A 12,854-nucleotide genomic window follows, 5' to 3' on the forward strand; every position below is an offset into this window, starting at 1 on the left:
CACATGGATTGTGAATAAAGATGTTTGGTAGCGCATCTGGTTTGACCAGTAAATATAACGGATTATCAATTTTTCTTTTAGTGTGCTTTAGCACCATATCAAATCTAACCTTTTTTTTTTCTCAGTTTCTTATCATCCTATTATGAGACTTAATGCTGAAGGCGTGCTCCTCTTTTTTTTAATAGTGTTTTCAGAGAGATTCCCATTGTGTTTAGATGTTTTGGCAATAGTGCTCATGTAATATGACATCTCAATAAAGCATGCTGAATACAAATATTAGAGTAAAAGAGAGATCATGTGGAGACAGAACGGGCTAGACAGAAGAATCAGTGGGGTGGATAAAAGAAAAAGAACATAGACAGAAAATGGATAGAAAGAAAGCAGTGCACTTAAGGGGGTAAAGATACAAATCAAAAGGAGAGACCTGAGAAGAAAAAAACATAAATAAGAAACAATACATGACAATGAGCATTATAAAATACACTTGATATTCCTGATGTTGTATTCAGTTTAAGTCAATGCATTCAGTTATGTAGCAACCAAATTGATTAACAAGGACCTTCTTAAACTACATCACGATACATTTACTCCAGTAAGGCTACTTTCCCGACAGTCGCTGACCTATAGCTGTGAAATCATATTCCCAATGTGTGTGTGCACGAGGAGGTGAGGTCCTCTGGCTGTGAGAGCTTATTTTCACTCAAACCGAGCTTCCTGTGGGACTCTTGAATCTAACGGACTTCAAAGCCCAGAGGCCCAGTGGTGTGCGATGACATCATGAGTTTGACCTTAAGAGTGAGAGTGTGTGTGTGGACGTGAGACAGAGACAAAATTAATGCTTGCGTGCTTGCAAGAAATCTGCATGAGTGAGTGTGGAGTGTGTGTGTGTGTGTGTGTGTGTGTGTTTACCGGGTCTCATTGCAGCAGTCGTTTGTTCTTGTCTGGGCAGGGTGGGGGTCATGGTGTCAGGTACAGTGGTGGTTTCTGTCAACAGGAAAAAAAACATTAAAGGTTAGAAAAGAAATGAGATGTAGATGACATTGCAAAAGATAACAGTGGCATTCCTATGGAGGCCCAGCATTCATGTTAAATTATGTTTTGACCGGTCCATTAGGCCTTGCGGTGGCCTACTGTTCCAAGTTATATTCACTTTGCTAGCTGACAACAACCAGCTAACAAAATGTCAAGCTAACATCACTGTCAGCATGCTGCTCAACCCACCAAGCAACACTATCAGTCCTTCCCAGCTACCACATTAGCATACTAATTAGCAGTAACACATATAAGCTTTTACATCACACTTTACCCTGCAGAGCAATCGCACAACCCTGCTGATACCTGCTTATCTGCCATACTGAGTTGCTGCTGTCGCTACGGTTGCTGTTAGCCTTCAGCTGTTGCAAACCAATCATTGCTGGTTGGTATAAAACACATTGATAATGGTTCGCCAGATTTAAAAGCTCAGGTATACTGTACAGAGAGATTTACCTGGCAGTGATTAGCATTGTGTGAACTAGTTTGGCAAGGGCTTAAATGTAACAGATGTTTATATTTATATGTAAAAGTCCCGCACTGTAGCTTTAACTTCCAATGCTGTCTGTAAGTAGAGCCAATACTGGACTTACAATAACCACATCTAAGCATCTCCTCTTTTTAAATATAATTACAATTTGTTCTACAGCTGCTTCACTGCAGACTGGAAAAGTAAGTAATATTTAACAGTGCAACAGTTTGAGGAAGCAAGATTGAGATGCTATAGGCTAACTAATGATGTTTGTTCACACTTCACTGTTGTTTTTAAGGCTGAAGTTTGTCACGATCCAGGCAGTGACAGAGTGGGCTGAGGCAGTGAGCTGGCACTCTGAAGCTGTGCCACACCTCTCGTTTTACCCGGTTGGCGAGAAAACACACAAACACACACACACACACACACACAAACATAAACCCTCAACGCTAAGATGATAGATGCTGCACTCAGACTGACCTTGGTGCACAGCAGCATGCGACCAGTGTATGATAGATCAAACAGAAGCACAAACACACACACACAGACACGTCAGCAGTGGGGTATGTCAGTGTAACCCCAAGACCTTCTGGTCTTTATAAGCAGTTCTCAACTGTCAGTTAAGATTCCTTAAACAGCACACACACTCACACTAGTATAAGTACTGTAAGTCTATACGTTGATGTAAGAGAACAGAAGATTGTCTGGCTTGCGTGGTGCAAGGCTGACAACACAAACCTCTCACTAAATTATTCTTAGAAATGACTCCTTTCTCTCTCTATGTTCTGCCATTCATTTGATGGTCTGTCTTTGTTTTTTTGTTCCTTCCTTCCATCTATCATACTGCTCTGCAGTATCCGCTCCATCTTTTATTTATCTTCTCCCTCTCATTTGTCACAATAAATCTGACCACTCTCAGTTCTGCTTTGCAAAACCACCATCAACACCACAAAAAGCTCTTTCTGCACACACATACACACAAAATCGGTGACTCTTTTTCTCTGCCTCTACGGCATAGACGTGAAACCCTATCTACTGCTGTTTCTGTTTTACCACAACCGCAATTTTCTTCTCCATAACTCTTTCTTTCGCTCTTTTTCTGTCATCTCTCCCTGAGGCATATTTTGATTTCCACCCATCCTTTGCTTTTCCCTGCCCGCGGATCTTTCTCTGTCTTTGTTAAGATTGTGTCTCTTTCTTTTGCCCCTTTCCCTACGATCTCTCGCTCTCCTCTGAACCTTTCAACGCTTCTCTCTGTGCTGTAACTCTGTCTTGTGTTATTTTATGTCAGTTCTAACCACCAGCTCAGTAAATCTGAGACCACTGTTGATTCACTGCTTGTTTGGCTGTTATAGATGTTTCCATGACTCACTTGGTAATCTGTACGTTTGTGTGTGAGTGTGTCTTGTTTAGGGTGAACTCTTAACCTTTGCTAATAGCTTTGAGTTCACTGCAGCATCCATTCCCCTAAAGTGCATTGTGTGTGTGCATACCTTATTGAGTTGTTAACACAGTCTGCTCACAGTGAAAGTGAGCAGAATTATGTAAGCCCAAACAGAGTGGCCTCATATTGCCGTCCCAACATACACATAGCGAGCACACGCACACACCTTCACACGCAGAAGTAGATATTAACATTGGATAAGTAGCTACCAGCTGCTGACATTAAACTGTTTTAATTTGGTGCCCTTTACCACTGTAATTAGCCCCCCCCCCCCCCATATGGAGGGGAGAGAGGGAGGGATGGAAATGAGAGAGTGAGAGAGAGAGACAGGGACACATAGATTTAAAAAAAGAGAGAGATAGGCAGAGAGACATGGAGAAGGGAATATAACCCTTTTGACCTCCCACCACCATTTTCCAAATTGCTGACCACACACAGCTCCTGTCAGCTTCCAATTTCTAACTCCATCTCCTCTCCACCCATCTAATTCAATTTTGTTCTGTTTATCGTCTCCTCTCCTGTTATTTCTCCCTTTCCTCATCCTCTTCATCATCTTCCTACCCCCACTTATTTCTATCCATCAGGGCCCACTCTGGAGCAACTGTAAAGGTCAGTAAAATAATTTAAATTAATTAATTTATAATTAAATTAATTTTAAATTGTAGTTATTTTTTGCAAAAAAAGTTTGCTATTACAGAAAATCTTTCTTTTATCTGCTGAACTAAAATACGATCAAGAAGCGTGTTTAGTCTGTATGGGAAAAGCGAGGGTGATCGTCAGTCATGTTTTAAACATAAAGATTTTTACAACCTGTACATCTGTATTCTGCAGATTGGTCATCTTGGACATTACGGAGTAACAGCAACCTGCCACGACTCTTTCTCTCTCTCTCTCTCTCTCACACACACACACCTCAAACTGAAAAACTGAAAAAGTATTTGGTTCAACCACACACACAGACACACAGTCATCGGCCCCAGGGCTCATTGTAAAGCTGCTGACTGAGCAGGGTGAGGCGGAAACAGAGAGACGAAAACTGTTCAATTATGGAAAGAGCTCAGGGTATAAATCTACCTCTGTCAGCCTAAATAATGACTACTGACACAGTATGTGAGTGTGCGCATGTGTGCGTGTGTGTGTCTCTGAGGAGGAGAGAGAATGTCGTCCCCACTCAAATTATTGGTGACATGGTAAGTGTGTGTGTGTGGGGGGGTCCTTTACTTAATGACCTTTTGATTGACTGACTGAATGAATGGCAGACATGACGAACCTGTCTGCTGCAGGTATTTATTTAGTCTAAGTAGTATTTCCTTTGATAAAGGCATTTTCTATCAACTGAATCCTGCTTAAAACTGTATCCAGCAGCTCTGCACAGTACAGCACTGTGTATAGCAAGATATACTAGCAAGAAACTTTAAACAATTTACAAACAATTTTCATCCAAAGTAGTGAAGAAATCCTACATTTTTATTTACTCCATGTTTATATGTAATGCTAAAACTATATTCTACATTTGGAAGGAGTAGAACACGAATTCTTTATAAAAGAATTTTTATGCAAAAATGTAGTTATGGCACTAACAAGAATAGTGCTGTTAAATGTTAGGGTATGACATCAAATGAGAAGTGATGGTGGTAAAAGTGTTTTTTAGATGAAAATCATTGGCAGTGATCTGAATGGTAAATCAGACAACTGTACTTAAAACCAAAATGCAGGTTTGATTTCTATGTAGCTTAAAGTGCTGGTCTAATTATGACTCCCTGTTCTGTAGATGAGTGGATGGGAAAATTAGTTCTTTACAGCAGGAAACTCTTTCTAGACTAAATGCCTAATTAGCCCATTGTACAGCAAGCTACCAATAATATCTGGTTAGTTTTATGGTAAGTGCTGCACTGGACCACATGTTTTAATGCCTTGTAGAAGAGTCAGAGCATTTCTGTAACCCAGTGAAATGTTGAGGTTTGATATCAGACCAAGCAAAATGACTGTAGTTAAAAAGCCAACAATAATAGAGTGTGGCTAAAAAAGCAGAGCCACACATTGCACAGCTGAGACACTAAAAGCAAAGAAGCTCTTTATATCATGAAACTACAGACAGTGAATTTCTCATTAGCCGATTGTGCAACAAAGCACCACAAGGTATGTGACTGTAATTGTAGCCTTGAGTGTGAGGCTAAGTACAACAACAACCGAGATGACAAAAAGAAGCTGCTGGCAATGAATGGCTAACTATCAGTGAACAGTAGGCTCCTACAAAGGAAATGAGTCAAAGTGTGGCAAAAAGCATTAAGCTAAGTATGCCATTAACTGCTTTGGAGAAACGAAAGACAGCTTTCTAGATCACCAAGCAGTAATATGTTAACAAGAATATGGTTTAAATAAATTCCAAGGCCCAATCAGTATTTTTTGGCCATATTAAATTACAGGTAGATTGACAGACGGTATATATATTCTGGGTCATGGATAAAAAATGTGCGTATTGTGTTCTCCTCTGAAAACAAAATATGAGCCTTTTCTTTTATCCCTGTGGTTTCAAACATGACAGGGGCTTACCAACAACCCGAAAATATTGAAATATTTATTTAGTTAGTTATTGTGTACTGCTAGTCTGTGTATTACAGCATAGGACTCAACTTGACAGTGATTGTAGGTTCTTATTCTGTGTTTTGAGTTTTGGCTGGAGGACTGCCACAACAAAAATTTGTTGGGACCGCAGGGACTTTACAGATGAAATCATTTGTGTGACCTTATCTGAACTTTTGTTATGAAACTGAGTCACTGAACTCAGTTTCCCACAATCCTCCAGGAATTCACACCTAGGTATGAACTCTTCCCATGGACCTATGGTGCGTTCCAGTTGACATGGGAAGTCGGAATTTCCAAGTTCAAAGGTTAAAATTTCAAAGGTAACGCCCCCTTAAGTCGGAATCCCGACTTCGAAAGTCAGGACAACCGCCCTACCCCGACTTTGTGATCCAAGATGGCTGTCGGGGTATCAACAGTTAGTTTATACTGTTTATTAGCGCTTCTGTGTACTTGTGTCTCATAGAAATGTTCATACACAAAGTGCTGTCCAACAGCTGTATGTGGTCGTGTTGCTACAGTGTTTAGTGTGAGTAAATACCGTCTTTTTAATCAACCAGCATATCAATAGCTAACCTGGCTAGTTGTAAACAACGGCCACCACTAGCTACCATGAACTCCTACAATAAAACCTTATACTCCACACTTTGTATGCAAGCTAAATAACTATTACATTGTCACACAGATCACGTACACATACTTCGTTTTGGCCTTAAACACAACCATACACGGCTTGTGGATATTGGTTTCGTTAATGTTAAGAGTTTGCATTGATAGTTTAGTATATTATATAAGAATAAAGGCTCTAAAAAGGATGGATGGATGGATGGATGAATAGTTAGGAAGTACAGAAAAAAGAAGCAGGCATATCTGAGAAAGAGGTGGCGAGTCAAACCTAAATATTTATATTGGAAAAATACAAGCTTTTTTTGTTCACAGACACATATAAACACACATCCATCCACAATGAACCAGTGCCAAAGTCCTTATAGGCAAGTCATGCCACTCAGCCGCCATATTGGCAACGCCACTGGCCAGCTATTTCAGACTAACAAGACCAGACTCCTATCTGAATGAATGGGGAGAGAGCCAGAACTGCAGTTTTACTGCTCAACGGGACATAAAAACAACATGACCAGAATCAGTAGAAAAATCTAGTAAAAATCACTGCAAAAGTTTGATAACTTTGCACCAAAATAAGGCTAAAAAAGCGTTTTTCCCAACCGGTTATACTTCTACCACTCATGCGTCACCACTTTCACGCATGCGTAGTCAAAGGAAAACAGACCCTTACGTCAGCGGAACCACTTGCTTAACTGTTAAAAGCAGACGATTGGCTTTCTAGCAGGAGGGGCGGGATAACCGCCATCTTTGCCCCTACTGGCTTTCCCCATAGAGTTGTATTACGGATGTGATTGAGTGTCGTGTCTCCTCTATAAAACATCTCTGCCAGTTCCCAATCCTTAGCGTTGCCATGTGTGATATCTCATGGAGAAACAGAAGGAAGTGATCCACTTTACTGTCCTCCTGAAGTGAACAGAGCATGACTGTATATGCTTTTAAATGACTTTAGAACTTCTTTGGGTGTGTGATTGACTTTCAGGCACTTGACACGGGAACATTTTTGTAACACGTCCCAATGCAAACACGCCCTGTCTATTGGAAAATACAACCAAGTCAGGAGCACTGTACTCCTACCTGATCTGTGGCTTGGCTTGGCTATGGGTCATGAAACTGCTTACTGCTTCTGGGAGATAATACTAGCTTTCAAAAGGTAGCACTGGCAACAGGTTTGTTTTGTCTTGAATTTTAAAGGTTTTGACACGTGAGGGATAAAAATTAAAAAAAGTGAAAGCTGGGTCTGTAGAAACAATGTGAGAAGAGCGGGAGCAAGAAGAAGAGAGGGAAACAAATCCATGAGGGGAATGAGGTCAGGGGAGTGATTAAATTCTTCTGATGGGGAGGGAGTCAAAGGGACGGAGACGGAGCTGGTCCTGTAGAAGCCACAAGCATTTGCACACTCTACCTCCCTCTCTAACATTATTTTCCATTCATTCTAATGTGTTTATACCTGTTGGTATAAAAGACCAGGATTGGGTCTGTTGTGAATTGAAATAATCCTTGGCTGCAGGCCACTTGTTGTTTGCTTAAGAATTTTCTTTTTATTATTAAAGCAAGCCACCCTTTTGCTACCAAAAAATGTATTATGATTTCTTTCAGTTAATTTTAAATAGCTTTGGCTACAACAGCATTCAAAAATATAATAATAATTAATAATAATTATTAAATAATATTTCTACTCATTGCTTGCTCTTTGAATACTTAGAGCTACCTGTTACTAGTATAAAACTATTTGCTTGAATATATAATCGTGTATGGACCAGCGACCGAGATTTTCATGCAATTTGACTGTTGTCATTATTGGTATATGTTGTGTTTTTGTAACGATCAATACCAATTTTATTTATATAGCACACTTAAAACAACCAAGGTTGACCAAGGTGCTTCACGGGTTAAAATACAACAACAAGAAACTACTTACACAGTAAAAGTACAGCAATAAAACATTATAATATACAGTATACGATATATAGTGACATTAAAATTGCCAGGAATAATAACAGACGATCTCGAAGGAAATGCCAAAGAAAAGAGATGTGTATTTAAAACTTTCAAGAGTTGAGGCGGTTCTGATCTGGACTGGCAGGTTGTTCCACAGATTAGGGGCAGCTACACAAAAGGCTCGATCGCCTCTGGTTTTAATTCTGCTTCTGGGTACATCCAGGAGGAGGAGATTGGCAGATCTCAGCACTCTAGCTGGAGTGTGAACATGAAGAAGCTCCGTTAAGTACAATGGAGCCAATCCATTAAGGCATTTAAAAGTTAAAAGTAAGATTTTAAAATCAATCCTGTAATGAACAGGAAGTGTGATGTGGTCCCTCTTCTTCTTTCCTGTCAGGAGGCGGGAAGCAGCATTTTGGACTAACTGCAGGCCCTGAACAGGAGACTTGTCTAAGCCCACATATAAGGAGTTGCAATAGTCAAGGTGGGAAGTTATAAAGGCATTAATCACCCTCTCTATATCTTTAGGAGGGAGATAGGCCTGTACCTTGGCTATCATTCTCAACTGGAAAAAGCAAGATCTAACAGTGGCGGATATCTGTTTATCAAATTTAAACGCACTATCCAATACAACACCAAGACTCCTCACAGTTGAGCGGTTGTTTGAAATTAAAGGGCCGAGAGAAACTACATCAAGCAGGTCAGGGTGTCCAAACACTATGATCTCTGTCTTGTCTTCGATGTTATTACTGTAATCTCTGCGGTTAGAGGAGGAGCAGAGGAGAGAGAGTGGGTGAGTGGGTATAAGTAAGGACACATCCCACCAATCACATGAAAGTATCTGGCCTGGAGCCACAGCTCACATGTGAAAGCAATCAGCAATCCTGAACCTGGAAAGCACGTACACACACACACACACACACACACACACACACACACACACACACTTGGCTAAACCTGAGCGACTGGCTGGAAACCTGGAACAGCGGGACACCTCTACGTCTAAGAACTCTTAACAACACTCCCTCCAGGGTGCCACTGTAACTGTGTGTGTGTGAGTGAGTGTGAGCGAGCGAAATGTGAAAGACAGACACAGTGAAGGTTTTTAGCTATCAGTCACGCAGAATATTAGAAGATATGTTACAAACTCAGTATTATTTAAACCTCTATTTAAGCTTCCTACACGGAAATTTGGACCCAGTAGACTTTTCCCATCAACATACATTCATCGCATCCATAAAAATCTACACTGGGATTTGTTACGGACAAACATCTCTTTTCTAGAACTGACCACTGTCTGTTTTGTTCAAAGACCCCTTGAGAATAGTTGTTGAGGTATTTATCTGTGTCATCCACATATTCAAACTGACACACTGTCGGTCACAGAGCCAACCTCTTTGCAATAACTGGCCCAACTTCGCACTCCAAATGTTTTTGTGGAAGGCACATGAAACCAGCCATCAGCCATGAATGATGTAGCGCCAGTAATGGGCTAATCACTGTGGTTTTGTTTGAACACAGAGGTAAGAAGCATATTTTCTGTCGAAATCTTGTATGCAGTGTCAAAGGTTTTGTGACATGTGAAGACCAATGATTCAAAGATCAGCAGCAGCAGCAGCAGCAGCAGATGAATGAAGACAAAGCTGTTATTAGCCACTACGAGACACAAAGCAGCATTCTCTCTGTCTGTGTTTTTCAGTGTTTCTCTGTTATTTTCCCGTAGTACCCCACCCATAACCCAGCAGATTTCAATGGAAATGAGAACCTAAGCATGTATTTACACAACTAAGAACAAACCTTTGTCTTCATGCCAAACAGGTGGTGTGTGTGTGTGTGTGTGTGTGTGTGTGTGTGTGTGTGTGTGTACATATGTGCCTGCCTGCCTGCCTGCCAACAACTAGGTGTGGAGTGAAAAAGATGAGAGCATAGCAGATGTTCTGATAGCTCAGTCATTTAAAACATGAACAAAACTGGCAGCATGGCAGCTTTCAGTTCACATCCGATAGTCGGGGTTACAAGACCTAAATTACATGTTGTCTACATAGCAAGCGTGAATGATCAGAATGAGTTCTGCAATAATATTCTGGCTTTTGTTTCTGTTTTCGTACCGCGGGTTAGCTGCAATAATGAGATGCTAAACTACATTATTGTGTGCCCCCTAAGAACCCTGTATCCGTAATTCTGGATTTCTTCATTGTAATTGGGTGCTGAGATTGTCTCTCCCATATGAGGAAATTGTTTTACAGCCCTGAAGCCAGGTCAGTGCACTTCATTGTAAAATATGAAAACAATGCAGGAGCAGTAATGGAAAAGCAATTTCTTTGTGAGTTTGTTAAAGCTGATGCTTACATGATATGAGGTTTGGGATTGACATGGAATCATACTTTCTTTGTCTCTACTTCTGAACAATAAATAAGCTAGTCTTAATGCAAAACAACATGCTGCATACACACAAACATGTAATACCTTTTGTAAACTGTAAGTTGTCGAGTTGACTAATTTGCAACGCTGAATATGGATGTTAATTATATGATATATAAATAATTTCATGATGTTACACATTTTAAACGGGTCCAGGTTTGTTATTTATGACAACATAGGGTCTGAAACCAACAACTGAATAATAGAAAAGCCACTCTGATTGCGGCATCCACTGCAGGCTGGCCAGTGTATGCAATGTTGTGAGTTCACATGCGAACATGCGATTGCCTTACAGTGCTAATATCTCCTTTTATTTATTCATCAATTCATTAATTCATTCCTTTGCTTCCTGAGCAGTGCTGAGACAGACGGGGAAGCGGCTTGACTGCTAAAAATAAAGGAACTCGAACAATTCAGTATTGTAAAGGGTCGCTTTAATGTGGGGCTACCTCACCCCTAAATATCATGCTTGGTGAGAACAAAATCAGGGCTTGCACTATTTTGAATGCTGTCTGTTTAGAGAAAGTGTTAGCTGGAGGAAGGAAGACAACCTCTTATGATTATAATCTGAATGGAGATAGAAAAGTGCCTTTTCCTGTGTGTTTCCTTTATAGTTTCCTTCCTATCTTTAGCCCTGTGTGTATATCTATGTGTGTCTGAAATTATAGTAGAGGTCCACTAGAGTTGAATGTGTGAGCACTTTTGTGTGCTTGTGACTTATATGTAAACAGCTGTGTTCAGTGGACTGAAGCTGATGCACTCTGTTGAATATTTTATCTCCCGTTACAAGTCAACACTTTCATGCACACACAGAAAAACACACACAAGAGAGAAGAGAAACAAAGCATATCTTGACTTCAGGCAGATGTGCTTTTCTGTGTTATTGCTTTCATTTATGGCACTAGCAAAATGATTGTGATTGCGTGACTGGTGAGATCATGTGTTTTCCAGTGTTATTATCCCAACGTCACTTAGCGTGGCGACAATTAAAAACCAGAAAAAGTGAAATTCTACTAAATGAACTTGGTCCAAGCTACTAAGATGTAGAATTATCTTAGTGTGTGATTGCGTGTGGTATTTAGGATGGTAGCAGGAGCAGTTGCTGTGGTGATCATGTAAAGTGGGAATGGACCGTTATTGTGTCTACTGCGTAGATTACATCCAGAGGGCAAACATCTGGCATGCAGACACAGAGCCAGAGCAGCAGACAATCACTGAAACTCCACTAGCCAAGAGGTAGATCTGTACTGTGATCATGGAGATGATGGCTGCAGATATGATGTGCATGATGTCATTAGGCGCAATAACAAGCAGTGCGTATGGACAGGATAAAACACTGCTGGTGCAATCGCATAGGTTGCAGTCAGCATGATTGGACATATTAAGTCACATTTATCTCCATTAGAAAGAAACACTTTGCTGCCATTTATGATATACAACTCGTGCAAGCTAGATAATCAGTCCAGTACAATGCCCTATTTGTTTTGTAAAGGTTTGACTGTACTTTGTTGTGCCTGTGGGTTTTTATATTAGCGCATGCATTTTTTACTGCTTTCTGACAGTCTTCTGAAAACGAAATGAAAAAAACTTCTAAACATGCCACCTCTTACGTCCTTTATTAACAATAATGGATGGTAATGGTAATAATGGTAGGAGTTAAATTAGAGTTAAGCTAAGAAGTAAACAGGCTACAAATGTGTATAATAAAGTAGGCCTGTAAGGCCATAATTCACACTCAGCCATAATGGATGAAATGTGTTGCTAAAAGTTTCACTACATTTTCAGCTTTTCCTCTGAGTGCGTTATGTTCTCTATTACATGTAATAATAGATAATCCTCCATGTTCTCCGAATGGTAATCACAGTACTCACTTGTCCTACAAAGTAAAATCTTTCCCTGAGGTAAACTGTTGATGTAAGTGCTTTTCTTGATGTTATGCCTGCATTGTATTTTTAATATAGTCATAGTAACCTGTTAAAACTTGTGTTAACAGTAGAGGATGTCCCATCTCTTGGCTACTCCTGACACATCTAGGATGCATTATTCCCTTTGGGCTCTCTCTCTCTCTCTCTCTCTCTTTCTCTCTCTTTCTCTCTCTTTCTCTTTGTTTCTCTCTCCCACACAGTGTTCAGAAATACAAAATTCTAGCAGCAGCCATCAGTTGAAGCCAACAGCCCACGTCATGTCCACTGGGAACTGGTACGTGCCATTTCCTGTTCTTGTCTTCACCTCTTACATGTCACAACCTGACTAAAGCAGTAAGATCTGATGGCATGAGAGGAGAGGAGTGGAGAGGAGAGGAGTGGAGAGGAGAGGAGAGGAGAGGCAGAGGAGTGGAGA

General features: G+C 40.4%; 1 protein-coding gene across 3 annotated transcripts in view; it reads right to left on the minus strand.

The window, feature by feature from the left end:
• nrp2b (neuropilin 2b) overlaps positions 1-12,854 on the minus strand; it is a 94,646-nt gene that overhangs the window by 23,373 nt on the left and 58,419 nt on the right. For all 3 annotated transcript variants that reach the window (XM_046053738.1, XM_046053736.1, XM_046053737.1), the window contains exon 12: positions 910-984. In XM_046053738.1, coding sequence (XP_045909694.1) covers positions 910-984 — 75 coding nt within the window. The remainder of the gene's footprint in view (positions 1-909; positions 985-12,854) is intronic.

Source organism: Micropterus dolomieu, linkage group LG07 (assembly GCF_021292245.1).
Source record: "Micropterus dolomieu isolate WLL.071019.BEF.003 ecotype Adirondacks linkage group LG07, ASM2129224v1, whole genome shotgun sequence".
NCBI classification, from domain to species: Eukaryota; Metazoa; Chordata; class Actinopteri; order Centrarchiformes; family Centrarchidae; genus Micropterus; species Micropterus dolomieu.